This window comes from Harpia harpyja, chromosome 6, assembly GCF_026419915.1.
Source record: "Harpia harpyja isolate bHarHar1 chromosome 6, bHarHar1 primary haplotype, whole genome shotgun sequence".
In the NCBI taxonomy this organism is placed as follows: Eukaryota; Metazoa; Chordata; class Aves; order Accipitriformes; family Accipitridae; genus Harpia; species Harpia harpyja.
In genome coordinates this window covers 29,777,419-29,803,688 of record NC_068945.1, presented here as the reverse complement: position 1 = coordinate 29,803,688, position 26,270 = coordinate 29,777,419, and the positions used below count along the sequence as shown (strand labels likewise).

General features: G+C 41.9%; 1 protein-coding gene across 9 annotated transcripts in view; it reads left to right on the top strand.

The window, feature by feature from the left end:
* Positions 1–26,270, top strand: part of TCF20 (transcription factor 20) — a 133,906-nt gene that overhangs the window by 68,278 nt on the left and 39,358 nt on the right. For 8 of the 9 annotated variants that reach the window (XR_008235752.1, XM_052790640.1, XM_052790639.1 and 5 more), the window contains one exon: positions 18,885–24,509. Coding sequence is in view for 8 of the 9 variants with exons in the window: in XM_052790637.1 (XP_052646597.1) it covers positions 18,885–24,509 (5,625 nt within the window). In the remaining variant the exon portion in view is untranslated. Of the gene's footprint in view, positions 1–18,884; positions 24,510–26,270 lie in introns of those variants that run through there. The other variant, XM_052790643.1, reaches the window with a different exon arrangement.

The following is a 26,270-nucleotide window of genomic DNA, read 5'->3' as shown; positions in this document are numbered from 1 at the left end:
GAAGGGATTGAGGATCGGTTTCAGAGCTTTCTGTGTCTAGGTTAGCATTTTGAAAGCTATTCATGTCTGTGTTGCTTGTTGCTGTCTGTTGATTCATCCGTGGGTAATTCTTCGGAGTGTTTGATTTTTAGCATGCTTCCTGGTCAATAAGTGTGCATGTAGCAGTTGGCTCACCTTTACCCAGTCTTTGTAGAACAATAAAGTGACTGGATGATGGAGATGCAGCAATCTCTGGGTTAGGTTTGTAGCATATTGGCTGAACTCAATTCAAGAAGAGGTGGATTTTTTCCACCTATTTTCTAGACTGCTTTTTTTGTTAGATAACTTTGGTTTCTGATTTTTATAGATGGGTATTGCATAGCATAACTAAGTCCATTTGGTTAAGTTTATGTGATAAATACTTCTTAGTACTGTTATGTGTGATTTTTCATTTGGCTGAAATGTTTTGGTTTTTTTTTTTTTCCTTAAATCTACATCTTTAAATAGGGTTCCATGTTAGTTCACTTTGAGTTGTTTGAAGCTGTTTTTTCATCTGTTGTCTCTGCATTAGGTTCAGTTGGCATATAAAAAGGCAGCTGCACTAGCATACTGCAGAAAGAATTACTATTAAAGAAACGAAAGAGATATTTATTAGTTTAGTCATCTATGTCTTAAACGTTGTTAATGTTAGGAGAGGAGAATAGTATTTCCTCACTTCTGTAAATTGTTGGTACATGAAATGCATATTTTTGTGTTTTCTGGTTAAATTAGCAAGCAAACTACTATGCCTTTGAGTGGGAGTATGACAACACCTTTTGTATCAAAAATATGACTTGCCACTGTACATTTTTATTGCTTATAGTTTTGGGAATGACCTCAGGCAAGCTGATAGCTTTGGGGCTTTGTATTAATAGACTTAAATGTCTAGGGGAGGTTTTTGGACCTTCTTGCAAGTTTGGTATTCTTCAGACTACCTAGCTTTAAATCTCTTAGTGTCCTTTCTAGTAGAATAGTATGTGTTTTGACACAATTTGGCCTTTGATGTCTAAATCAGATTTCAGAGGCTTTGGGATTGATGAAACCTGCATTTTTGCTGAAATGTGTACTCTAATAGACCTTTGCAGCCTGGGGCAGGTTAAGCATGGTTCCCTGAATGAAAGCACTAGGAGCAGCTTGGTTGTGAGTGTCTTTAACAGGAGGTCAGGAATTTTTTTTTTTTTGTCCTTTTCTTAGTAATGTTTCATAAAGAAGGCTTGAGGTGAATTTTTATTAAAGGAGTAAATCTGTTTGTAATGCATAAATAAGATCTGAAGGTTATTCAAATGAAACAGAAAACTTGTGTATTAGTTGTAAAGGAGACCCCTTTTTATTGTCAGAAGAAGTTTCCTTAGCCTTCAACTGAAGAACTGGGGAGATATTAACCTCTTTACTACATTTTAAAGTATACTTGGATTAAACTTACAGACTTAAAGCAGTATAAGTAAAAACATTCTTAATATGTTTCTGTCTATGTTTGATACATGTATAAAGTCTGTAGGAGAAAGAGTGAAATGTGTAGGGTTTGGTTTTTTTTTCCACCTCCCTCTTCCTGTTGTGGAAATGTGGGCAAAGAAGTCCTTTTGGGCTCTTGGTACAATGTTAAAAAGAAAATCATTGCATACCCCCTTTCTCCCTTCCTTTTTAGGTCATGTTTAACTAAACCACCCGTGAAGCACAGCAAAATGGCAATAATGCTGCTTTTAGAAGGATCCCTTCATAGGAATTGTAGTGCACAATTCCTGTTGCTATTCTACCAGCTTGGCAGGTTGCTATCTGGAATGAGGGCATAATATGTAATAAACTTGAATAATTTCATGCTGCTTGCTTGGCTTCCCTATAATTTGAGATAAGGGTATATTTAAGAGTTTATAGCTGGCTTATGCATATCTTGCCATTTGACACAGGGTATGCCAGATCTCCATTTGGGTGGGGTAGCTTTTTAATTAAAACATGGATTTATTTTTTCATACGCTGTTCAGTTATATTTTATACTTATGAAGGGTGTTAGACTAATGTTTTTGGAACCTGAGTTCTTATAACTTTCAAAGATTTAAAAACGTTTTTGGCAGTGTTAGCTTCTCAGGCTTCAATGCGTACCTTAAGTGGCTGTGTGAGAATTTGTGTTACTTAATCCCGCGTTTGGCCTCTGAGACAGGAAAGATTATGTACAGCAGTTTCTGAAGAGCCAACTAACCTGCTGATTTGTTGGTAGAGACTGGACTGAGATCAACCAACTCCCCATTCAAGTATAATTAAATGGCAGTCCGATAGCAAAAAGTTTTTCTTGTCTGTTTTTGGTGGTGTCTCTCAAAAAAACTTTTAAATTTCTAGTTTAGCTTTTGGACTTCTAAAATAAAAAATAAAGGTAGTCGTAAGTATTTTTAACCACTTCTAATAGTGTTGATGTACTATGTAGAATTTTTTTTTTGTAGAAAACTGTTTAGTACTACTGATAGGGGACACAAACACAATGTAAGCAGAGGTTTGTACTTCTCTAAAATCATGCAGGAGAGGCTGTTGTATTCTGGTAATGGGATCCTGTTTCTATCAAACTTTTCTTATTAAACAAAAAAAAAAAGTTGGTACTGTTACTCTTCTGACCTGGGTCCCCTCCCTTTCAGTTCCTGATTAGACTTCAGTCTTGACTGACTGGAAAATGGAAGATTCTGTCCTACAGCCATGTACAGCACTGCCAGTGCATCTGCGGCACATTAGTGTCTAGCTACAACACTCCTTGATTTCTTCAGCTGAGCCTTTCCGCTACTGCTTACCACTAAGTTATGTATTGGTTTGTTTTGGGAGACTTGGAAAAGCATATGATTTTCTTCACTATGCATGTACATGGGTTTCCTTTCATTTTTAAAAAGCAGGGGGCAGGGGGAGGAAGCCAGACCCAAAGACTCAAAAGTTGAGGCGGATTGAAAGCGGATTCTGTTTAGCCCTGTTGGATGAGATTAGTTCAGGATGTTCTAGAGTCTGTGATATGCTGCCTATTTGCCTTTGAAGACAAAAAGATGTGAAAATTAAATTTTACCAACTCTTGAACTTGTTTGTGCTGCATTTGTGAACAACAGCACAAGCAGTCAAACTTCCAGTTTTGACCTGGATACACGAAAGCATTCATGTTGCAGTAAACCTCCTGTTTTTTCCTGCCTCTTGTGTAGTGATTCCTCAGCAACGGAGTTAAGAAGTGGTAGAAGAAAGCACAAGCATCTTCTTGTCAGCTCAACCTGGTGACAGTGAATAGGCGTGTGCTTTTCCCAGTGCTCTTTGTGTTTCTTCTTTTTACCACAGTGTTTGTAACTGGTGATAACGTTGGAAGAGTGGAAAAAAGTGTTACCAGGTTCTTCGTCTGAGAGCCCTGGCTTGAGTCCCTTTGAGATTTGATCTGTTCTCCATTTGAGAAGCCCATTATTTCTTGCCTGTGTTGTAATGCAACAAATACAAAAAAAGCTAGGAAAATTACTTTTTTTTCTTTCTCTTTGTTGTAAGCATGCAGCATGCCTATGTTCATACCGATAACTGTGTATGGAATCGTTGTGTATTCTGTGCTGGAATATCATTATTTATTTTGGAGTATTTTACTAGCATGAACTCAGTCATCTAATTGCTAGTAAATTGCAAGTCATAAACAGAACCCTCTGATGAGTTCTGATAAGAGCTCAGTACTTAGCTAGAAATTGTATGGGGAGCTACTATGCTAGAATCTTTAACACAGTTTATTGGAATTACTGTTCATATTGCTTTTCCTGTAAAAAATGTGCTGCAAACTCTGTCTTGGTAATAGTTTTTAACTGAACTAGAGACTTGGTATTAGCAGAGCTGAATATAGATGGCTTGTGTCCATATACAACATCGCTAAAGACTATGAAACACATACCTAAAACTTATTAGCTGAAAGAAAAATATATGCTGTCACACCTGCCAGAACTTAAAGGAATACACCATTGTACACCATAATGAAATCTTGTTAATCACCTTCCAATTCAATATCTGCAGTTTGCTGTTACCTTTGGTCAAATGCCTGGATACACTTGAATTTCCGTGAGATTTGATTTGTCCAACAGTGTTTCCTATGAGTAGAAGTTCTGGAACAGTGGGAACACTGTATGTGATTTTTTTTTTTTTTTTTTTTTTGGTAACATAAATGGTTATCTGATAAATGTAGTGAATGCTGTGTGATCAGCATTATATTGTCTGCTGGAAATACAATACAGCAGAGGGGAAACGGTCTAGGGGGTTCCTGGAGTGTGTGGAAGATAACTTCCAGACACAGCTGGTGAGTGAGCCAGCTAGGGAGGGTGCCCCACTGGTCCTGTTGTTTGTGAACAGAGAAGGACTTGTGGGTGATGTGGTGGTTGGAGGCCGTCTTGGGCATAGTGATCATGAAATGATAGAGTTTTTGATTCTTGGAGAAGTAAGGACGGGGGTCAGCAGAGCTGCCACCTTGGACTTCAGAGGGCAGACTTTGGCCTGTTCAGGAGCCTGGTTGACAGAGTCCCTTGGGAGGCAGTTCTGAAGGGCAGAGGAGTCCAGGAAGGCTGGACATTCTTCAAGAAGGACATCTTAAAGGTGTAGGAGCAGGCTGTTCCCATGGGCCAGATGAGCCAGCAGGGAAGAAGACTGGCCTGGCTGAACAGAGAGCTTTGGGTGGAACTCGGGAAAAAAAAAGTTTATGACCTTTGGAAGAAGGAGCAGGCAACTCAGGAGGACTACAGGGATGTTGTGAGAGTATGCAGGGACAAAATTAAAAGGGCCAAGGCCCAACTAGAACTTAATCTGGCTACTGCTGCAAAAGACAATTAAAAAAATGTTTGTTTCTATGAAGACATTAGCAACAAAAGGAGGGCTAAAGAGAATCTCCATCCTTTATTGGATGCAGGGGGAAACATAGTGACAATGGCTGAGGTACTTAATGCCTTCTTTGCCTCAGTCTTTAATAGTAAGACCAGTTGTTCTTGGGGTACCCAGCCCCTTGAGCTGGAAGGCAGGGACAGAGAGCAGAATCAAGCTCTCGTAATCTGAGGGGGAAACGGTTACTGACCTGCTGCACTGCTTAGACACACACACACAAGTCTATGGGGCCATATGGGATCCACCCAAGGGTACTGTCATGCTGTAACCGCAGCCAGCAACTAGGCACCACGCAGCCATTCACTCACTTTCCCCCCCAGCCAGTGGGATGGGGGAGAGAATCAGGGAAAATAAAAAAAAAAGTAAAACTTGCGGGTTGAGATAAGAGCAGTTTAATAGGACAGAAAGGAAGAAAATAATAATGGTGATAATAAGATGACAGTAATAAAAGAATTGGAATATACAAAACAAGTGATGCACAGTGCAGTTGCTCACCACTTGCCAACTGATGCCCAGTTAGTTCCCAAGTGGCTATCTGCGCCCCCGCCCCAGCCACCTCCCCCCGGTTTGTATACTGGGCATGACATCACATGGTATGGAATATTCCTTTGGCCAGTTTGGGTCAGCTGTCCTGGCTGTGTCCCCTCCCAACTTCTTGTGCCCCTCCAGCCTTCTTGTTGCCTGGGTATGAGAAGCTGAAAAATCCTTGACTTAGTATAAACCCTACTTAGCGACAACTGAAAACATCAGTGTGTTATTAACATTCTTCTCATACTGAACCCAAAACATAACACTGTACCAGCTACTAGAAAGAAAATGAACTTTCTCCCAGCCAAAATGAGGACAGGTACTGAGGGAGCTGGCGGAAGCGCTCACAGAGCCACTTTGAATCATTTATCAGCAGTCCTGGCTAACTGGGGAGGTCCTAGTTAACTGGAGGTTAGCTAATGTGACACCCATCTACAAGAAGGGCTGGAAGGAGGATCTAGGGAATTGCAGGCCTGTCAGTCTGACCTTGGTGCCAGGGAAGGTTATGGAGCAGACCATCCTGAGTGCCATCACACAGCACGTACAGGACAACCAGGTGATCAGGCCCAGTCAGCATGGGTTTATGAAAGGCAGGTCCTGCTTGACTGACCTGATCTCCTTCTATGACAAGGTGACCCGCTTAGTGGATGAGGGAAAGGTGTGGATGTTGTCTACCTAGACTTCAGTAAAGCCTTTGACACCATTTGCCACAGCATTCTCCTGGAGAAGCTGGCTGCTCATGGCTTGGACAGGCATACTCTTTGGTGGGTGAAAAACTGGCTGGCTGGCTGGGCCCAAAGTGTGGTGGTGAATGGAGTCAAATCCAGTTGGTGGCCGGTCACAAGTGGTGTTCTGCAGGGCTCAGTATTGGGGCCAGTTCTGTTTAATATCTTTATCAATGATCTGGACAAGGGGATCGAGGGCACCCTCAGTTTGCAGATGACACCAAGTTGGGTGGGAATGTTGATCTGCTGGAGGGTAGGAAGGCTCTACAGAGAGATCTGGACAGGCTGGGTCGATGGGCTGAGGCCAGTTGCATGAGGTTCAACAAGGCTAAGTGTTGGGTCCTGCACTTGGGTCACAACAACCCCATGCAATGCTACAGGCTTGGGGAAGAGTGGCTGGAAAGCTGCCCGGTGGAAAAGGACCCTGGGGGTGTTGGTTGACAGCTGGCTGAATATGAGCCAGCAGTGTGCCCAGGTGGCCAGGAAGGCCAACGGCATCCTGGCTTGTATCAGAAGTCGTGTGGCCGGCAGGACTAGGGCAGTGATCGACCTCCTGTACTCGGCACTGGTGAGGCCACACCTTGAATACTGTGTTCAGTTTTGGGCCTCTCACTGCAAGAAAGACATTGAGGTGCTGGAGCGTGTCCAGAGAAGGGCAACAAAGTTGGTGAAGGGTCTAGAGCACAAGTCTTATGAGGAGCGGCTGAGGAAGCTGGGGTGGTGTAGTCTGGAGAAAAGGAGGCTGAGGGGAGACCTTATTGCTCTCCACAACTACCTGAAAGGAGGTTGTAGTGAGGTGGGGTTCAGTCTCTTTTCCCAAGTAACAAGTGATAGAATGAGAGGAAATGGCCTCAAGTTGTGCCAGGGGAGGTTTAGATTGGATATTAGGAAAAATTTCTTCACCGAAAGGGTTATCAAGCATTGGAACAGGCTGCCCAGGGAAGGGAAGTGGTTGAGTCACCATCTCTGGAGGTATTTGAGACTGGCACATAGGGACATGGTTTAGTGGGACTTGGCAGTGTTAGGTTTGTAGTTGGACTTGATGATCTTAAGGGTCTTGTTTCTATGATTCTATGTTATCATGTCTTTTCCTTTTGTTTCTCAGCTTCCATTCAAGGGAAAAAAAAGAGTGAAGTCAACAGTGTTCTGTCATATGATGTACATTTTGGTTTGCCACTGTAAGTTTTCCCTGTCTTTCTTGGTGCATGTGGAAGTGGGGAGGTTTCCCTTCTCCCAACATATTTGCATGCAATGTTGCGCTCACCAGGTTTTCTGATGTTCTTGATCCTGACCATACCTTGTGCCTATTGCTACATAAAAATGGTCTTTTTAGAGAGGTCTGGAAAAGTATGAAAGAGACTTAGCAGGCAGTGAATCAAATGAGTTGGGCAAAATTGTTACAGAAGGTAGTAGCAGATTGTCTTTGTATGGCAGGGCATTGCTGAGTGAGTGGCAGATTCTCTTCTGTACTGCTGGAGAGCGGAAGTAGCGGGAGCATAATTGAGAATTGCTCCAAAGTGGCACTATTTATTTTGCATGGAAAAACCTGAACTGTGCTATCCTTATCCCCCTTCCCTCCAAATCACGGCACTGTAATGGAGAAACATCTTCCCTTTGCCTTAGTCTCCCATTCACTGTGAGAGTGCATAAAGAAAACTTAACTTTACGCATTATTGTTTGGTTGCCAGCTGTGGTAAGGGATTGGCTTTGGTGATGACCCAGGGAGGTCCACTGCAGTGTGGTGTTCTGCATCTCTGCACTTCTGACTTCAGTCAGCATCATGTTTACTGCAGTTTAGGGAGCAGGGTGGTGATTCTTGCCTTCTGGTCTTTTCCCCTTTTGTGCTGGGGTACTTTTGTACATTTCATATCTTGTGCCTCTTGTACATTTAGTATCTTCTCATGTTCTAGTTATCAGAGACAAAGCTTTTTTCTTTCTTGAGAATTGCTCAGTTGAGTACATGTTGTTTGAATGAAGGTAGTATCCTGCAATTAGGATGCAGAAATTTGACTTGTCATGTTCATTTTGTGTGTTCCCTTGTCTTTTTGCCTTGCAGAAATATAGTTTGCTGTATGTTTGAAAGGTGGAATTTGTGGAAAAGTGAAGGGGTGTGTGTATATATAATAGAGCTGCTGGAAGTGAAAAAGGGAGGAGAAGAGGTTGACTGTATGTAAACTCTATAGCCTAATCAAAAGCCTGTCGAAGCTGGTGAAAAAAGATGACTTGAGTGAATCTGGATCAAGCTCACTGGGGAAAGCACATCTCTTAGCTCAATGAGGAACATGGTCAGGAACCTCCTAGGTGTGGATGGGAGGAGGAATTAGGAAATAAACTTCCTTGCTTATCCATAGAACTGTAGTGTTTATAAAGACTTTGTTAGGCCGTGTTTACTCATGAAATTTGTCCTGATTAGCTCCATGTCTACACTGCCCTTCTGCAATAAGCTAAGGATTAAGATCCTTTTGCCCAGTTGGTTAACAAGACATGAAGAATTAAATCAAGAGCAATTCCCAAGGTAAAAGTCAATGACTTGTCTCTGTTGTCATCTTTCTAGCTGAAACAAGGTAGCAAACTTTTCAGTTTTTCATTGAATGTTTGGATGCTTTACAGCAAGGGAGGAAACAGCATCTTGTCTTTATGTTCTTGTAATAGAACTCTATGATACATTAGCGTTATGGAATGATTATATATAATCCGTCATGTATGCTTTATGTTAATTGTCCCTCTTTATTTAGCCTCCTCTTGAGGGAAGCAGGATGGAGGAAGAAACAGTGGAGTCTTCTGGCTTTGTTTTTCTCTTTTCCTCGGTGTACAGGATGAATGACTGCAGGAACTCAAGTTTAACAGAATGATGGGGCTGATTCTCAGAGTAGTGGACCATCTAAATCTCCCTCTGTCTTACTTTGAAATCTGAACTATAGCATTGCCAAAAATTATACTCAGAGTGCAGCATCTTTATTATCCTCCACTAATCCGTATTTATAGAGGTGTTCATTCTTCTCTGGTGCTGAATTCATCCCTCCTCTTTGCTTTCAACTGCTGACTTTCTTCAGGATGTATGCTCTGGGATACGAGATGGAATACGTGCAGTGGAAGCTTCGTCCATCAACTTTCCAGCAGTCTCAAACACTGCCTGACACTATCGGTGTGGTGATACTGAAATCTCTTGGGGGAGGAGAAAGCTTTAGACCCCAGTTGTGAGAAGAGCTGCAGTTGCAGCTTCATTTCTGTGAACTGCTTATGCTTATTAGAGTTAATTTTGTGACTGTGGTGTGTAGTCTGACTACTGTTGTTATTCACTGTGCCTTTGGCTGGGGCAGCAGAACTTAGAAGCGTGGAGTTAAGTGTCCGCAATTTAAAGTGACAGGGTATGGTATCTTCTTTGTTGGTTATGGTGGCCTGAGTTTATACCATATAATGTCAAACATTTAACTGAGGTGTATTAGAAGTTTAATCACTTTACATGCATAAAATTGACATGGAAAGAGACCTTCTGGAAGGCTTTCATTGACTCCATCAGGGAGCTGGTGAGAGTCAGCCAATTTAAGTGCTTTAGGCCAAGGCTTAATGATACAGGAATTTAAAAAACCAGGAACTTAAGGAGTTCTTAACTGTTTGCTCCAACGCTGCAGTATGCTGCCTCCTCTCTGTCATGTCTCTGTTGGTTATGGCAGTATAACTACAGTGGGGATGCATAATTAAATGGTTCAAGAAACTGATCCAATCTGAAAAATCCAAAGAAAACTTGCAGTGCTGGGGTGGGAGAGTCTTGGGCATGGGAAGGTAGGAAGAGGAAGGAACTCCTTAAAATAGCACTGCCACTGAAGTAATCTTTTTGTTGAATCACTTAAATGTATGAAGTTCTTTTGTATTAATCTGAACTGTTTCTCCTGTCTCCCTGTAACCGTGGCTGTTGTCTTAGTCTCCCTCTGTTAGTCTCTCTTAGGAGACAACACTTAAATTGTAGGAATGGGTCTGCTTCAACTTTTGGCTTCAGCATGAGGCAGATGCTGTGGAATCTAGAGGGTGGAGGAATGAATGAGCAAAGTGATGTTTAGAGGATATAGGTTGTAGGAGACAAGGAGAGATGTCAGGGAAAGAAAAGTTGTTGGGTTTTTAGTGTGAAAATCTTAAAAATGCTTGGTTTTTTTTTTTTTTTTAGGGAAGCTCAACCACTTCTTCCTTATGTTAGAGAAAAACCTTATTTTCCCCTAACATTTTATCAGTAAACATCATTTGGCCTTGAATGCATTTTTTTCTCAAGTCTTCCATTGCAGGAGTATTTGCAGACCTTCCACACCCAAATTGCTCTTAAATCTGTGTTGCTTTAGGGGGATGAAGTGCTAAATTGATAGGAAGAATGATAACCTTGGCTAGTGAAACTTGAAAGTGGTATAGTGCATAGCTAAATCTTTTGTGTTCTCTTAAAGGAACAAAAATTATCTGTAAGAATTTTGGAGGACGTAAATTGGAGTACTGCTTTTCTGCAATTGGACAGCAATTCTTTAATTTGTTAAAGTAGATCGAGGTTATATTTCTACCTGATTTTAATGTTATTGCGTATAATGTAACTAGGTGATACTATCCTCAACAATGGTTTTATCCTGATCAATGGATTTAATTCTTGTATACAGTGCATAACCTGTATTATAGTAACACTTGCACATAACTGATAGAGGTTTTGTGTTAATTTACTTTATTAGCCTTGAGGAGTTCCCGGGAGTCTTAGTTACAGGCTCATTGCACCAGGCATTGTAAAATGAAATAAAAAGACTTAATTGTATAGACTACATTGAATAGAAAAGACAGATATGTATTACAGGTAATATTAAATATGACCCAAGTATTCATCTTAGCAACTTGTCATAATTTCAAGAGATAATGCATTTAAGACTTTAAAGGCAGGGGCTACTACTTAGTATGAACAAATTATAAAAGTTAATTAAAATAATGTGGTAGATTTTTTTTTTTTCCTTAACTGCTGTATAGTTCTGAGTATCTTTGGTACTGGATTAATTTCTGCAATGAAAGTGGGAGCTTGGACAGATGGAACCTGGCAACCTTGCTCATACTTTTCCTCTTTCCTCTTGCAATTGCTAATTGATTTCTCCTTTTCACTGTCTTCAGTTTTGTAACTGAAAGGTGAAGGTTTGGTGAGAGTCGTGATGCCTTTTCTGAATGTCCTGTCTTACGTGCCTGATGAGGTGAAGAACAGATCAGAAGCTGTCCTTGAAATGGTTGCTCAGATTTTGCTGTATTGACGAAGCAGACATGATGTTTGACTGTTTGGAGGAATTAGAGATATAGACACAGGTGAATTTGCAGTAAGAGGCATATAATGAGTTGCCAGACTTTTCAGAGGAGTAGTGAATTGGGTTAGGATGTACAATCAGCTGATCTGCAGCTTGGAGAAAAGAAATGAGGAGCTGAGGATTCAGTATTAATTTCATTTTGATGGTGGGAAGGGTTGTTTGACTGTTGTGTGAAGATGAAGAGCCTTTTAAATATGAACTTCTGACTTCAAGTGCACTTCAGTAGCCATGCCACTTAAGCAGTTCCTGCTGTGTCCGTTTTGCTGGTACAAATGTTTGCGTAGTGATACAGTGAACGGATCTGTCAGTTCAGAAACAGCTTTTCTCCCTTGCAGAAGTGTTTCTCAACTGTATCAGTTCCCTGATCTGGCTTGCTGCATTAATGGCTGTGTTAGCACTGTGGAGGAGGCTGGTCCTCTTAAGCTAGTGCGGAGAGGACTGACCCTATATGTGAAACCAAAATTGTTGTTTTAATCTTTGACATAAAATGGAATCTGACTGATTTGCTTAGATTCTTATTAAAATAGCACTGTTAAAAATTTAGATGGATAACTTTCAGCAATTGGTTTGTGGATTTTTAAAAGCTATTTAAGTGCTTCTGTGCTGTTGATTGAGACCGAGAACCAATGACATAATAATAAAACCAGACATATAAAATCAGATAAAATCTGCTGAACTTTGATCATTAGTTATATTTCTAGAAATGCATGTTTTCTTAGCACCACAACTTTAATACCAGCTTACAACAAAATTTTGTTCTTCTCAAACTTACTTCATGTTTAAGAGTATGAATTTAACAGTACACTTCACTCAAAGTGCAGAGCTAAACTGGAGATGGTATTTTAGTTCTGTTCATGTAGTGAGTAAGAAAGACTTGCAGATGCAAAAAATCTGGTTGGGTATTTTTAATACGGTGTTAGCTAAATGTTCTTTGAAAAAAAAATTTAGAAAAAATATTTCGGGGGTGGGGAAAGAAATCAGTCAAATAATAGCCACATGCAAAATTGATTATTTGTTGTTGTTGTTTGTTCATACGATGCCTTTTATTATAGCAGTTGTATACTCTGAATATGTCTGTTCACATCTCCCCTGTGAGATAGGAAGATGCAATGATTCAGGCTTAGTAAAATTTTCTGTGGCCACTTAGGGAAATATATGAAATAAGAAGTGAATGTAGATATTATCTAGCACAATAATCCCCAGAGCATTCTCCTCTCTCAACTGACAAAGCTCAGTGTGTTTCACTGTGTTCCTTCTGCCACGTTCATCTGTTCTTCACCCATTGTGAGAAATGTTTCCTTAATTGTTTGTACTCAAGCTCATACATACTGACTTTCTGAAAAGCTGTACAGACATTTTGATAAAGCAGGCATAGTGTATCTGTGAGATGATGGAAACTAGTTACAATCCACTTGGCCAAGCTTTAGCTCATCTGAGGAATCTTTTGATGAAGTTTTCCATTGGGCAGGACAAAATTCAGGTTTTTTGACAAGACCGGTATTAGCATTGATTTGTAAGACATTGCTAATATGTATTAGTATTAGACACTTAAGCATGTTTAACAAATACATATGGGTGTTTTTAGGACAGGTTGTGATTTTTTTTTTATATATTTTTTTGGAATGTAAAATTCCATTTATCAGTAACATAGTATTCTGGTTTTAACTTCAATTTTTATATACTTTCCAAGATACTTTAGCTACTTCAGTTTATCTACTTCAACAGGTTCTGGCACTCTCAGTGAAAATTGTATACTGTGCTGTAGTAAGGCTTCTTTGATAGAATTAATTACAATGGCTTCGTGAGAGCCAGATTTGACTGCAGTTTTCTCTAAAAGTGCAGTGGTGAGTAAGACAATAGCAGAGTTTCCCATGTTTTAGATCATTCTGTTTATTTCTGGTATGCAAAAGTAACTTTTAATGGAGCAGGATCTGAAACAGCTTTATAGAAAGGTACGAAGAGGATCTGTCTGAAGTTCAGGGTAACCACAACTTCTAGAAAGAAGTGAGCAGTATTACTGCTTGGACAAACTGGTGATGTTTTTAAGTGCTGGCTGTCTCGGTTTACTTCCATATCACATCTAAAGTTGAAAACTAAAACTGGTTTCCCTTTCCTTTTAAAAAGGCATCAAATGTAGAAGAAGTAAGTTAGATCTGTTACTTTGTTAAATGCAGTCTTAGGTTTGATCCTTAAGTTCATCTACTTGTGGCATAGCTGATTTGCCTTCTCTTAAAAGCAGCAGAGTGGGTAATGTTCCTCCCAAACTGAAACAAGATCAGTCTATTCCCAGCCATTGCTCAGGTGTGCAAGTAATAACTGTGTACCTGCAGAAATGAGGGTTAGCAACTTGGCCTTGACAATGGAAATGATACTCAGTACATGGAAATCTTTTTTTCTTATATTTCAGGCTTAATTTGGATCCTGGGGATTGTTTACGTACAAATTATGCCACTGAGTTGCTCATACTCAAGTTCTGGCTTGGTGGGTTTTTTTTGGTTGTGGGTGTGCTCTGGTACTTTAAGAAGATAAGTGAGGAAGGACAAAACCAGTTATTTTTGTGTTTTATATGGGTTGTGACTAGAAATGGCTATGGAGAGGTATGTATATCTCTGTTATTTGCACAGCATTTAGCAAATAAGTCTGTTTTAATCAGAAGCCTGGACACTCTATAAAACCCCCACTTGTTCCTGTACATTTTTTGACTATGAAAAATGGTATCTTACTGTTTGTCACCTGCCTGTAACTACATTTTCTCTCCTGATAAGCATGCTAGGAAGTGAGAGGTCTTTGACAGATCACTGAAAATATATTACATTTGACTGCTGCCTGAGACTCTTCTGCACAGATGGGTCACAGTAGTCAACCCAAATCTAAAGAGAATTTAATGAAGCAGAAAGACCTCACTTGCGTCCTACAGAATTAAGTGAGCTGGTTTCATTTGCTGCTTTATAGGCTTATCGTTAAGAATTAAGCATATCCCCACAGTATTTTGTTTTTTATCTCACTTGTTTTGAGCTGTCTGTCTGTAGTGATGCACTACTATGCTGGCATCAGTGTTACCTGGGAAGATCTGGACAGCTGTCCTGTATTTGTCCAATCGTCAATAATCGGGACAAAGAAGTTTTAAAGATTCATATGGATTTAAAAAGCCTAGCACAGTATGTTGCAGAAGATCATTTCACGCAGTAATCTTGGTGTGGGAGTACTGATGAACCCTGTTAATCAGCAATGGTTGGGGTCAGTCTCATATACATGCAGGAACCGTTGAAAGATGCTTACATGCTGTTGACTACCATTTGATAATCTTGCTCACAGTAGGATCACAATGCAGTAGCTCCATGTTTTGAAGAACTCCTATGTTAACAAAGTTCTACAAGGCTGTTTCAGACAATAAAACAAGAGACAAAATTGGATTGTAGATGTGCTTAAAAATAAGTTCACGTGGAAAAGACAGGTTGAAAGACTGCCTGAAATAACTTCAGATGTTTCACCAGTAAGTCTGAGATATGGATAAGAGGACCTACTGCTTCTCTGAGTTTGTGACTTATGTGCAGTGATTTCGTAAGTGAGGCTGTTTCTTTATCAGCCACACAAGCTTGTAATAGGCTTCCTTTGTTCCTACCAGGTTGAAGGCAAATTTTGATTACTGGGCTATTGGGGAGGAAACAAATGTGCTGGAGCAGAGTGAAACTGCTTAGCCTAGTGGATGTAGTCTGTAATCTCTAGATGGATATGCTTAGATGGCTCTACAGCTACAGGCTATAAATATTCGAAGAGAATCATGAAGCTTTTTTGAGAGAGCTGGATGCACATGTAGTGAGAGTGTAGGTGTGACACTGGAGTAGTGAAAGCTGTGCCAGAATCTTACCTTCCTTTTGAATAAATGTGGAAGGCTTTGGATGTTTTTGTTGTGTGTGTTGGAAAATACTGTAAATGTGTGTAATTTGTGGCTGTTAATGGAGCACTTTTTTGGAGGTGGGACTTTGCCCCTTCTGCTGGGGATGGGATTATGGATGTATACCACCATTATGGAGTTTTAATACGATTGTGTTGTAGTCTGTAGTTGGCAGCTGGTGTATTGTTCTCTTCAGTTCCTGCATGTGAAGCAGTATGTGCCAGCTGAAAATGTTTTCTTTAAAGGCTTCTAGTAAAAATTTAATCAAATAAATATATTTTTCCTGTGGATCTAGGTAGACTTTGAAGGCCTCATCTGTCTGAATGTATTTTATTAACAAGGCTTGCCCATGGAATTATTCTTGGTGGTTTTGCTGAGAACATAGCACTTAGATCTAAGCACTTTGCAACGCTGTTATTATTAAGAAGGATTATTACAGTAGTAATTGTAATAGTCCTGTATTTATAGTACATTAATGACAGGAAATGTGCTATATGTCTTAAGTTATCAGTGATGTAATGGATTGAAGCACCTCCTATCTTTTCTTACTCCTGTTATTAATGAAATGCTTTTTTCTTTTTTTTTTTGGCTGCTACTCTACTGGTTGTGTTACTCAAGTTAAGCTCCTTGTGAGTTAATCAAAGCAAGTGTTATTCTGTAGGAGACATGAAAACAGAAAGCTTTTGCTTAGGGCACCAGTAATTTAAGTTCTCCTGATGAAAACTTTTTATTTATTTGTTAGCGTAAAATCCAAGATTAAAAAAATTAATAAATTGAAGGAGAAAAACATGTTCTCCCTGTTTTGAATTAGCATATGTATCTTCTGGACTAAATAAATATTATGTGATTGCATAAGATCATGGAGGATAGGAATTTGTGCCTCAGGTTGATCTTTACTGGATCTGTGTTCCTAAAGGTATTTTACAGCATCTTGTGCTGTTGCTGTTCCATTATGTAATTAAAATGATTCTTTTTTTAATAGTGAGGAAGTCTTAAGAATATTTCCTGGCATTGTTAATGTATGTTAGCAGTTTTCAAGCCTTTGTTAGTATTATTATAGAAGGATGAATATCATCAGTGATTAAAGTTTTTGTATGATGTAATACAAAAGAGGCTTCCTGAGACCTTGTTCAGACTATGCAAAGTAAGCTTTATTAAAAGTCATATATAAAAATTAGGCTGAGATTCTGTGAGAGACTGAGCCTGTGATGAGGATGAAAGTGTTGCTTTCATGAGAAGAGGACACAAAGCACGTGACTGCCAGGGTGTGCACGCGGTCTCCGTAGCACATGAATGCTGCTGATTGCGGAGCGCCAAACTACTTATCTAGAGAAGCTGCTTTTTAACATCTGCCAGTTACAGTAGATGTTCTCTTACCTTTAGTTTGATAACTTCCTTCTGTTTCTATGTATGGTTTTTTTCCTGCTTTTTTTGGTCCCATTTTTCACCTTAACAGCAAGTCATACAAAAGGGGAGAAAGAAGCTTGCATTAGGTATCCCAGTTTTGAGGGCAGGAGCTTTAAACTGATGAAACATCAAAGGGAATAATTTGGGAAGAAGGAGGGGTTTATCCATAAGAAGCCCAAACTGGACAGATTGGCACAGTGTGGCATTCATAAAAGTGTTATTCATATGATATATGTAGTCTTTAAAATGCTAAAAAAATGGAAGTTCAGCAGAACAGCAGATCTCTCTTACAGTATGACACCTAAAATGTTAGAGTATAGGATTAAAACAGCAGTAAAGTTGACTTCCTAGATGGGGAGAGACAGAATTGGAAGTATTAACAATTTGAAAGTTCCCTTCTGATTCTAGTAAATGTTTTGTAATATTCTTGTGGACATCAAGCTGCATGAACCAAGGCTACAACACAAAGATGCCTTTGAGTTAGCAGAGAGGGATTGTGGAGACATGCATTGCAGTGGGGTTTTTTTGTGTGTGTTCTGTAGCCTGCATGCACAAACAGATAGTAGAAACCCAAATATAAGCAGAGTATCTTTCTGAAAGACCCTAATGGTAGAGTTAGAGCCTTCTGTATATAACATACATATTAGTAAAAAAAAAAAAAAAATCTCGAGAGGCAGATGGGAAAAGAGCATGATGCCAGACATTGCCTGCATCTCCTCATTTGTATGCCTGTTTTCTTGGGACTCTGGTGATCTTCTACTTGAACAAAACTTTCAAGTGCAAAACTAGACTTCAGTTCTGAGTGGGTTCAGTTGAATGTGGCAAGCATGAAACATGGCTAAATGAGAAAACATAATGCAGGCAGTTCTTCCAGGAAGTCCCCAATCTGAGGAGTCAGGGTTCTGTTTCCTGGAAAAGTGTGAGCATTGTCTTACCATTTATTTAAAGGAGGAAGTCTCTTCAGGTGGCTTTATCCAGTTTGTTTTCAGGAAGAGAAGACCACAAGGTGGTCCAGAAATGAAATGCTTTTGTAATCTGTTTATTGATTTTATTTATTTATTTAAGTATTTTTTTAAAAGGACAAAGTATATGTATATACTCATTCATTACCACACTTAATGTGTCTAGTGATGTGTCAGGCTTTTACAGAGGGACTAGCTAGGGTCCCCAAACAATTTTGCAGCTGTGGTCCAATCCTTGAGGATGAGTCATGAATCTACACACTGAATAATAGATTGAAGTACGTAAGAGAGTCTTCCTGAAGTGCGTTTACTTAGGAGTTGATCGTATAAATGTAGATGATCATACATGGTATTCAAAAATATATATTCTGGGTGACAAATGTTTTCAGTCAAGTTTCATTCAAGGTAATATAAAAGACCTAAGGGAGCAAGTTGTAGACCTTTTTGCTCAAATAGAGTGGACTTGTTCTGACTTTCCATCCTTTAAAACAAAGCAGGTAGGGGAAAAAAATATCATGTGTTGTCTTACTGGGTTGGTTTTCATCTAAAAGTGTCATTGGAGTCGTCAGGAACAAAGCATGGAACAGATGTCTTTGAGCATCCCTGTGCCAGTTCTTTCACAGGTTCCCGTAGATCCTTTTCATTGGAATATCTTGGTTTGAGCTTTGGTTAATTGTCTTGAGTGTTTTCTAATGGAGATCTTTCCCAGAGTGAAACATGGGCCTTGGATTATCATTCCTACAGTATATCCAAGTGTGGTTTGAGAGGGTTGCAGGGTTCTTGTTGTTGCGTCTTTAAACATGGTAGCAAAATATTTGATTACTCCCAGTAATAGCCATAGATAATAGCTGGAGGGTGAGGATTGTTTTGCAAAATACTGTTGGAAGTTTGTTTCTTCAGGGACACATAAACAGGGGAAATGTTAATGCTGAAAATACACTCCAGCTGGTAGTAGGCTACTGACTTGTATTTTCTTGAATGTGAGCGATTCCTTTTACTTGCAGTACTTAAAAGGTTGGAAAGTTGCAAGGAGAGGGAATACAGATTGATGTACCAGAAAGTAGGAGACAAATACTAGATTTTAATTGCTACTAAAACAGTGAAATTGAGCAGCGGTATTGGTGTGACTGGGAGATGTGGATGTTATACCTTTTTTTTCCTCTTTCTTTTTCTCCCCATTTAGGAGGGCTTTCGAGCTGCCGCTCTGCTGCTGAACAGCATGCAGTCCTTTCGGGAGCAAAGTAGTTACCACGGAAACCAGCAGAGCTACCCGCAGGAAGTGCACAGTTCATCCCGACTGGAAGAGTTCAGCCCCCGCCAGCAGGCCCAGATGTTCCAGAGCTTTGGAGGAGGTGCTGGCAGTGGACGTCGTGGAGCAGCAGGAGCCTCTACAGCAATGCCTGGTGAGAGCTCTGGCCATCAGAGCTACCAAGGTTTCAGAAAAGAAGCAGGAGAGTTTTACTATATGGCTGCCAACAAAGATCCAGTGGCGTCAGGAGGGCAGCAGCCACCTCAGCGCAGGCCTTCTGGACCAGTACAGAGCTATGGGCCCCCTCAAGGGAGTAGCTTTGGGAGTCAGTATGGGAGTGAGGGACATGTGGGCCAGTTTCAAACACAGCACTCAACCCTTGGGGGTGTATCCCACTATCAACAGGATTATACTGGTCCTTTTTCTCCAGGGAGTGCCCAGTATCAGCAGCAGGCTTCTAGCCAGCAGCAGCAGGTGCAGCAGCTGAGACAGCAGATCTATCAATCTCATCAGCCTTTACCCCAGGCTTCCAGCCAGTCTGCTTCTAGCACCTCACACTTGCAGCCAATGCAGCGTCCATCCACCCTGCCTTCCTCTGCTTCTGGGTACCAGTTACGAGTGGGTCAGTTCAGCCAACACTATCAGCCACCTTCGTCATCCTCCTCCTCCTCTTTTCCTTCCCCGCAGCGTTTTGGCCAGTCAGGACAAAATTATGATGGAAGCTACAGTGTGAATTCTGGGTCGCAGTATGAAGGCCATGCTGTGGGTTCCAATGCACAGGCATATGGGACCCAGTCAAACTACAGCTTTCAGACTCAACCGATGAAAAGTTTTGAGCAGTCTAAGCTGCCGCAAAGCGGGCAGCAGGGGCAGCAGCAACAGCACCCACCTCAGCATGTAATGCAGTATTCAAATGCTGCCACCAAGCTCTCTCTTCAAAGTCAAGTGGGACAGTACAGCCAGACTGAAGTTCCTGTAAGGTCACCGATGCAGTTCCACCAAAACTTCAGTCCAATCTCTAATCCATCTCCTGCTGCATCTGTGGTTCAGTCTCCAAGCTGCAGCTCTACCCCTTCACCACTCATGCCAGGTGGAGAAAATCTCCAGTGTGGGCAAGGCAACATGTCCATGGGTTCTAGAAACCGAATCCTGCAGATGATGCCTCAGCTTAGTCCTACACCATCTATGATGCCAAGCCCCAATTCTCATGCAGGGGGATTCAAGGGGTTTGGGCTGGAAGGACTGCAGGAAAAAAGGCTCACAGATCCAGGGCTGAGCAGCCTGAGTGCTCTAAGTTCTCAAGTGGCCAATCTGCCCAACACAGTCCAGCACATGTTGCTCTCGGATGCCTTGGCACCTCAGAAAAAAAGTTCCAAAAGGTCATCCTCTTCAAAGAAGGCCGACAGCTGCACCAACTCAGAAGGCTCCTCCCAGGCAGAGGAGCAACTCAAGTCTCCCCTGGCAGAGTCCCTTGATGGTGGCTGTTCCAGTAGTTCAGAGGATCATGGGGAAAGGGTGAGACAGCTGAGTGGCCAGAGCACCAGCTCAGACACCACTTACAAAGGGGGTAACTTAGAGAGATCCAACTCCTCACCAGCACAAGGCTCTCAGAATGAGCCATCAAAACTCAGCAGCAGCCCTGCAGCTAGGGAAGATGTGGCCTCCCCTGATGGGAAGGAAGCTGTGGTGGCTGTGGAAAATGCTCCAAAAGTGAATGAAAAGGCAGTTGGGGTGATTGTCTCCCGGGAAGCCATGACAGGAAGAGTAGAAAAGTCAGGTGGACAAGATAAACCTACACAAGATGATGCTTCCACAGCCACTCAGGCACCAGCTAGTGCTAGTGGAGCAAAAGAAGCTGGGCATGCAGGGACGCAGCCAGAAACTCAAGGAGGAGGTAAAGGGAGCAAAAGTGGAGATAACACTAACCATAATGGAGAGGGGAACAGCCAGCCTGGTCATGCAGTTGTTGGGCCAAATTTTCCTGCAAGAACAGAACCTTCCAAATCTCCTGGCAGTTTAAGATACAGTTACAAGGATAATATAGCAGCTGGTATACAGAGAAATATTGGTGGCTTTCCACAGTATCCTTCTGGTCAAGAAAAAGGGGATTTTCCAGGGCACAGTGAGCGCAAAGGCAGGAATGAGAAGTTTCCTAGCCTCCTACAGGAGGTCTTGCAGGGGTACCACCACCATCCAGACAGAAGGTATTCTAGGAATGCACAGGAGCATTCTGGGATGGCTGGGAGTTTGGAGGGAGCCATGAGGCCCAATATCTTAATTAGTCAAACAAATGAATTGACCAACAGAGGCCTCTTAAATAAAAGCATGGGGTCTCTCCTGGAAGGCCCTCACTGGGGTCCCTGGGACAGGAAGTCTAGCAGCACAGCTCCTGACATGAAGCAGATAAATCTAGCTGATTACCCTCTTGCTAGAAAGTTTGATGTGGAGTCTCAGTCTTCTGCCCATGAAGGGGGAGCGCTCTCAGAGAGGAGATCAGTGATCTGTGACATATCTCCATTAAGGCAACTTGTCAGAGATCCTGGCCCTCACCCAATGGGGCACATGGGTCCTGAGGCAAGAAGTGGAAGGAGTGAACGTCTTGCCCCTGGCTTGAGCCAGTCAGTAATACTCCCTGGTGGTTTAGTATCCATGGAAACAAAGATGAAAGCTCACAGTGGGCAAATAAAAGAAGAAGATTTTGAACAGTCGAAGAGCTCAGCTAGTCTCAATAATAAAAAAACAGGAGACCATTGTCATCCTGCTGGCATCAAGCATGAATCTTTCCGAGGCAATGCTAGCCCTGGAGCTGCAGTCTCCGATGCTGCTCCAGACTACATTCCCCAGCAGGACAGCAGATCAATGCAGATGAGACGAGCACCTGGCAGAACTGGAAGCAGCAGGGGTAAATCACCTTCTCAATTTCAGGATCTTGCTGATAAGCTGAAAATGTCACCAGGCAGAAGCAGAGGCCCAGGGACAGATCTGCATCACATGAACCCACACATGACACTATCTGAAAGAGTTAACAGGGGTTCCTTGCATTCTGCTTACCCTCAGAATTCAGAAGGCCCATCTTTGGCTTCAGCATATCACACAAATGCTAGGCCTCATGCTTTTGGTGACCCTAACCAGAGTTTAAATTCCCAGTATCATTACAAGAGACAGATATACCAGCAACAGCAGGAAGAATACAAAGATTGGGCAAGCAGCGCAGCTCAAGGTGTGATTGCTGCAGCTCAGCACAGGCAGGAGGGAGCAAGGAAGAGCCCAAGACAACAGCAGTTTCTGGAAAGAGTAAGGAGTCCCTTAAAAAATGACAAGGATGGAATGATGTACCTTCAAGGTAGCTCTTATCACGATATTGGAAGCCAGGAAGCTGGGCGCTGTGTTATGGGGAGTGACAGTACTCAGAGCAAATGCACCGAACTGAAACACGGCAACCAGAAGTTGCAGCATCACGAATCTGGATGGGACCTGTCTCGGCAAACTTCTCCTGCCAAAAGCAGTGGCCCTCTCGGAGCAGCCAACCAAAAAAGATTTTGCCTTCAAGAAAGCGATGGGCATCGACGAGAGGAATCTACAGATTTGCCCAAGCCTAGTAATGCCATGCTCAGGCTCCCTGGCCAGGAAGACCAGTCTCCTCAAAATCCATTAATTATGAGGAGGAGAGTCCGTTCTTTCATCTCGCCTATCCCTACCAAAAGACAGCCACAGGATATGAAGAACAGTGGCAGTGAAGATAAAGGGCGACTGATGACTTCAGCAAAAGAAGGAGCTGATAAAACCTACAACTCCTATGCCCATTCATCTCAAAGCCAAGATGTTGGCAAGTCAGTTGCAAAGGGAGATTCCTTCAAGGACCTGCCAAGTCCTGACAATAGGAATTGCCCTGCTGTTTCCCTCACAAGCCCGGCTAAGACCAAAATATTGCCCCCCAGAAAGGGGCGAGGATTAAAACTGGAAGCTATTGTTCAAAAAATCACATCTCCCAATATTAGGAGAAGTGTTTCTACCAACAGTGCTGAAACTGGTGCAGATACTGTCACTCTTGATGACATCCTGTCTCTTAAGAGTGGACCTGAAGGAGGAAATGTGGCTGGACATGGACCAGAGACTGAAAAGAGAAAAGCAGAGATGTCAGATCAAGTGGGGACAGCAAGCCAGGATACAACTGGTGAATTAACTCTTCCAAGATCTTCAGAAGAGTGGCAAAGCAGTGAGGATGATAAAACCAAGAAAGAGGTCCCTGAAACTGCCAGTGTTGGTAAAGAAGGAGCAGGATCCAGTGCAGCACCACTACCTTCTCAGAAGTCAGGTGGTCAGGGAAGGTCTGACGGATCTGTAAGCGGAGCTGGAACTCTGACCTTTTCAGACTCAAAAACAATTTCCCCTTCTAGTGTGTTTACTTCTGAACCAAATCCAAAGTCTGAGGAAAAAGATGGAGATGTGACAAACATTTCACCCAAGCCGGATGGTTTCCCTCCAAAGGGATATTTTCCCTCTGGAAAGAAAAAGGGGAGGCCAATTGGGAGCGTGAACAAGCAGAAGAAGCAGCAGCAGCAACAGCAGCAACTGCCACCGCCACCCCCACCAGTACCTTCTCAGTCTTCAGAAGGGGTAGGTGGTGGTGAGCCAAAGCCGAAGAGGCAAAGGAGGGAGAGGCGAAAACCTGCAGCACAGCCACGGAAGCGGAAGCCTAGACGGGCTGCTCCAATTGTGGAGCCTCAAGAACCAGAGATCAAGCTTAAATATGCTACCCAGCCTGTAGATAAAACTGACTCCAAGAATAAGTCCTTTTTCCCTTATATTCATGTGGTAAACAAGTGTGAATTAGGCGCTGTGTGCACAATCATTAATGCGGAGGAAGAGGAGCAGAACAAATTGGTGAGGGGTCGGAAAGGACAAAGGTCTTCAACACCCCCTCCTAGCAATGCGGAGAGCAAAGTGCTGCCCACCTCAACTTTCATGCTGCAGGGCCCTGTAGTAACAGAGTCTTCTGTCTTAGGGCATCTGGTTTGCTGCCTGTGTGGCAAATGGGCCAGCTATCGTAACATGGGTGACCTCTTTGGTCCTTTCTACCCCCAGGATTATGCAGCTACCTTGCCCAAGAACCCGCCTCCAAAGAGGGCCACAGAAATGCAGAGCAAGGTCAAGGTACGGCACAAAACTGCTTCTAATGGTTCCAAGACAGATACAGAAGAGGAGGAAGAACAGCAACAACAGAAGGAACAAAGAAGCCTAGCTGCTCATCCCCGCTTTAAGAGACGGCACCGCTCTGAGGACTGTAGTGGAGCCTCTAGGTCACTTTCAAGGGGAGCGTCTTGTAAAAAAGCAACCACTGATGGTGGCAGTGGTGGTGAAAAGACTCCTTTGGACTCAAAACCCTCTATGCCCACTTCAGAAGGTGGCACTGAGCTGGAGTTACAAATTCCTGAACTACCTCTTGACAGCAATGAATTTTGGGTCCATGAGGGTTGTATTCTCTGGGCCAATGGGATCTACCTGGTCTGTGGCAGGCTCTATGGGCTGCAGGAAGCTGTGGAGATTGCAAGAGAGATGGTGAGTACCTAACCTTGCTATACGAAATGATTTGTTTTCATTTGCAATATATATATATACCATTTGGAATACCATTTTTCCTTGTTCCTCTCTCATGTCTTAAGCGATCATCTTTCATCTTAAGTAAATCTCTAGTGATGTCCTTTTGATGACCTCGTTTAGATCTCTGCCACACCTGATCAGACAGATTTTTCAGGCATCCAAAAGCTGGATGCTCATTACCTACTAAAAGTTCTGGATGTCCAAAGGCTTTCTCATGACTACAGTGATCTTTTTTCTCCTTATTCTGTCCTGTTAGATATTTAATATTCTCTAGAGCTCTTCTTGGAGTCATACAGTGAAAGGACAAGTGGCAGCAGAGACAAATTGCAACAAAGAAAATTCCAGTTAAATATTAGGCAAAAAAATTTCAGTGAGGGTGGTGAAACATTGGATTGAGGGAGGGGGAATGATAGAGAAGCTGTAGAGCATCTGTTCTTGGAGATGCACAAATGTGACAGGGCAAGGCCGTAAGCAACCCACTTTACCTCTGAAGTTGGATCTAGCTTCAAAGTTTGCTCTGCTTTCAGCAGGGGTCCCTTCCAACCTAAGTTATTCTGTGACTGTAATACCTATTACACAACTGTAGGAGAATTTGCAGTGCTTACAAAAGGTGGATAGAGTAGAATCACGCAGAGGTCTGTAAGCTTTAAGTGAAACGTGAGTGGGTTTAGTATTGATGAATTCAATATGAATTATACCACAAATCATACTGATAATTGACTTTCTCCAAAGTGCGAGTATACGAGTGAGAAGAAATACGTAGAATTAAAGCAGGGACAAAGGGAGAACTATTTACAACCACCTGGTTGTGGATGGAGACAGCTGCTATTCTTGATTTTTCTTAGACAGAAGCCAACACTAAAACCACAGTATGATGCTTTCTTTGCCATCATCAGTATGCTGCATCCGTTTATTATGGTTACCTTTTGCATTATGCCTTCTGTCCTAGGCCGGACCATGGAAGAAGAGGCACTAGACTACTTTTTCCTGTTGTCTTCAGATTATTGCTTTTCTAAACAGTGTGGGGATCCAGTTTTTATCTTCTCTTTGCTCTGTATTGTTACATAGAACATGCTCGTTTCCTCCCCATGAGCTTTTCTCTTCAGGTTTGATTCCTGGCTTGTTCTGCATTTTCACTCACTGTTCTTTGACAGTAATTACATGCTGCTTTGCCCTAACTTGATTTGGCCTGCATTCTTGTTTCTAGCCTCTCATTAAACAAAGTCAATTAATTTCATTTGGTTTTCATTGAGCTGTGCCTGCATGCTTGTTCTGATGCAACTGCTGAATTTCTTATCTCTGATAATTGCAAGGTTTCTTTCAGGATCTCCACCACTGTTTGGATTCTACTTGCAATGTGGCTGTGCTTTCATATGTTTTGTAGTTCACCGGTATTTTGAATTTGGATTGCTCCAGCCTGATTTTCCCTTTTTCCTGTTTTCAGGGTGTGTCTTTCATTTATGATCCTTGTTCTCCCAATAGCAAATGCCTTCTCTGCAAGTTGTTGAGTTGTCCTCCAGCAATCCTTTTTGTGTTCCTGTACCTGCAGAGGGGGTATGCCTGGCAGAAATGGGCTACGCTGATAGGCTCTAATCAAACTTGACAAATACTACTAGCCCATTATCCACAACATTTTTATATGGGTTTTGCATCTTGTTTGACATCTAGTTCTTTCTCTGCATGGGATCTTAATGACTTTCTGACAATACACTTTGGCCT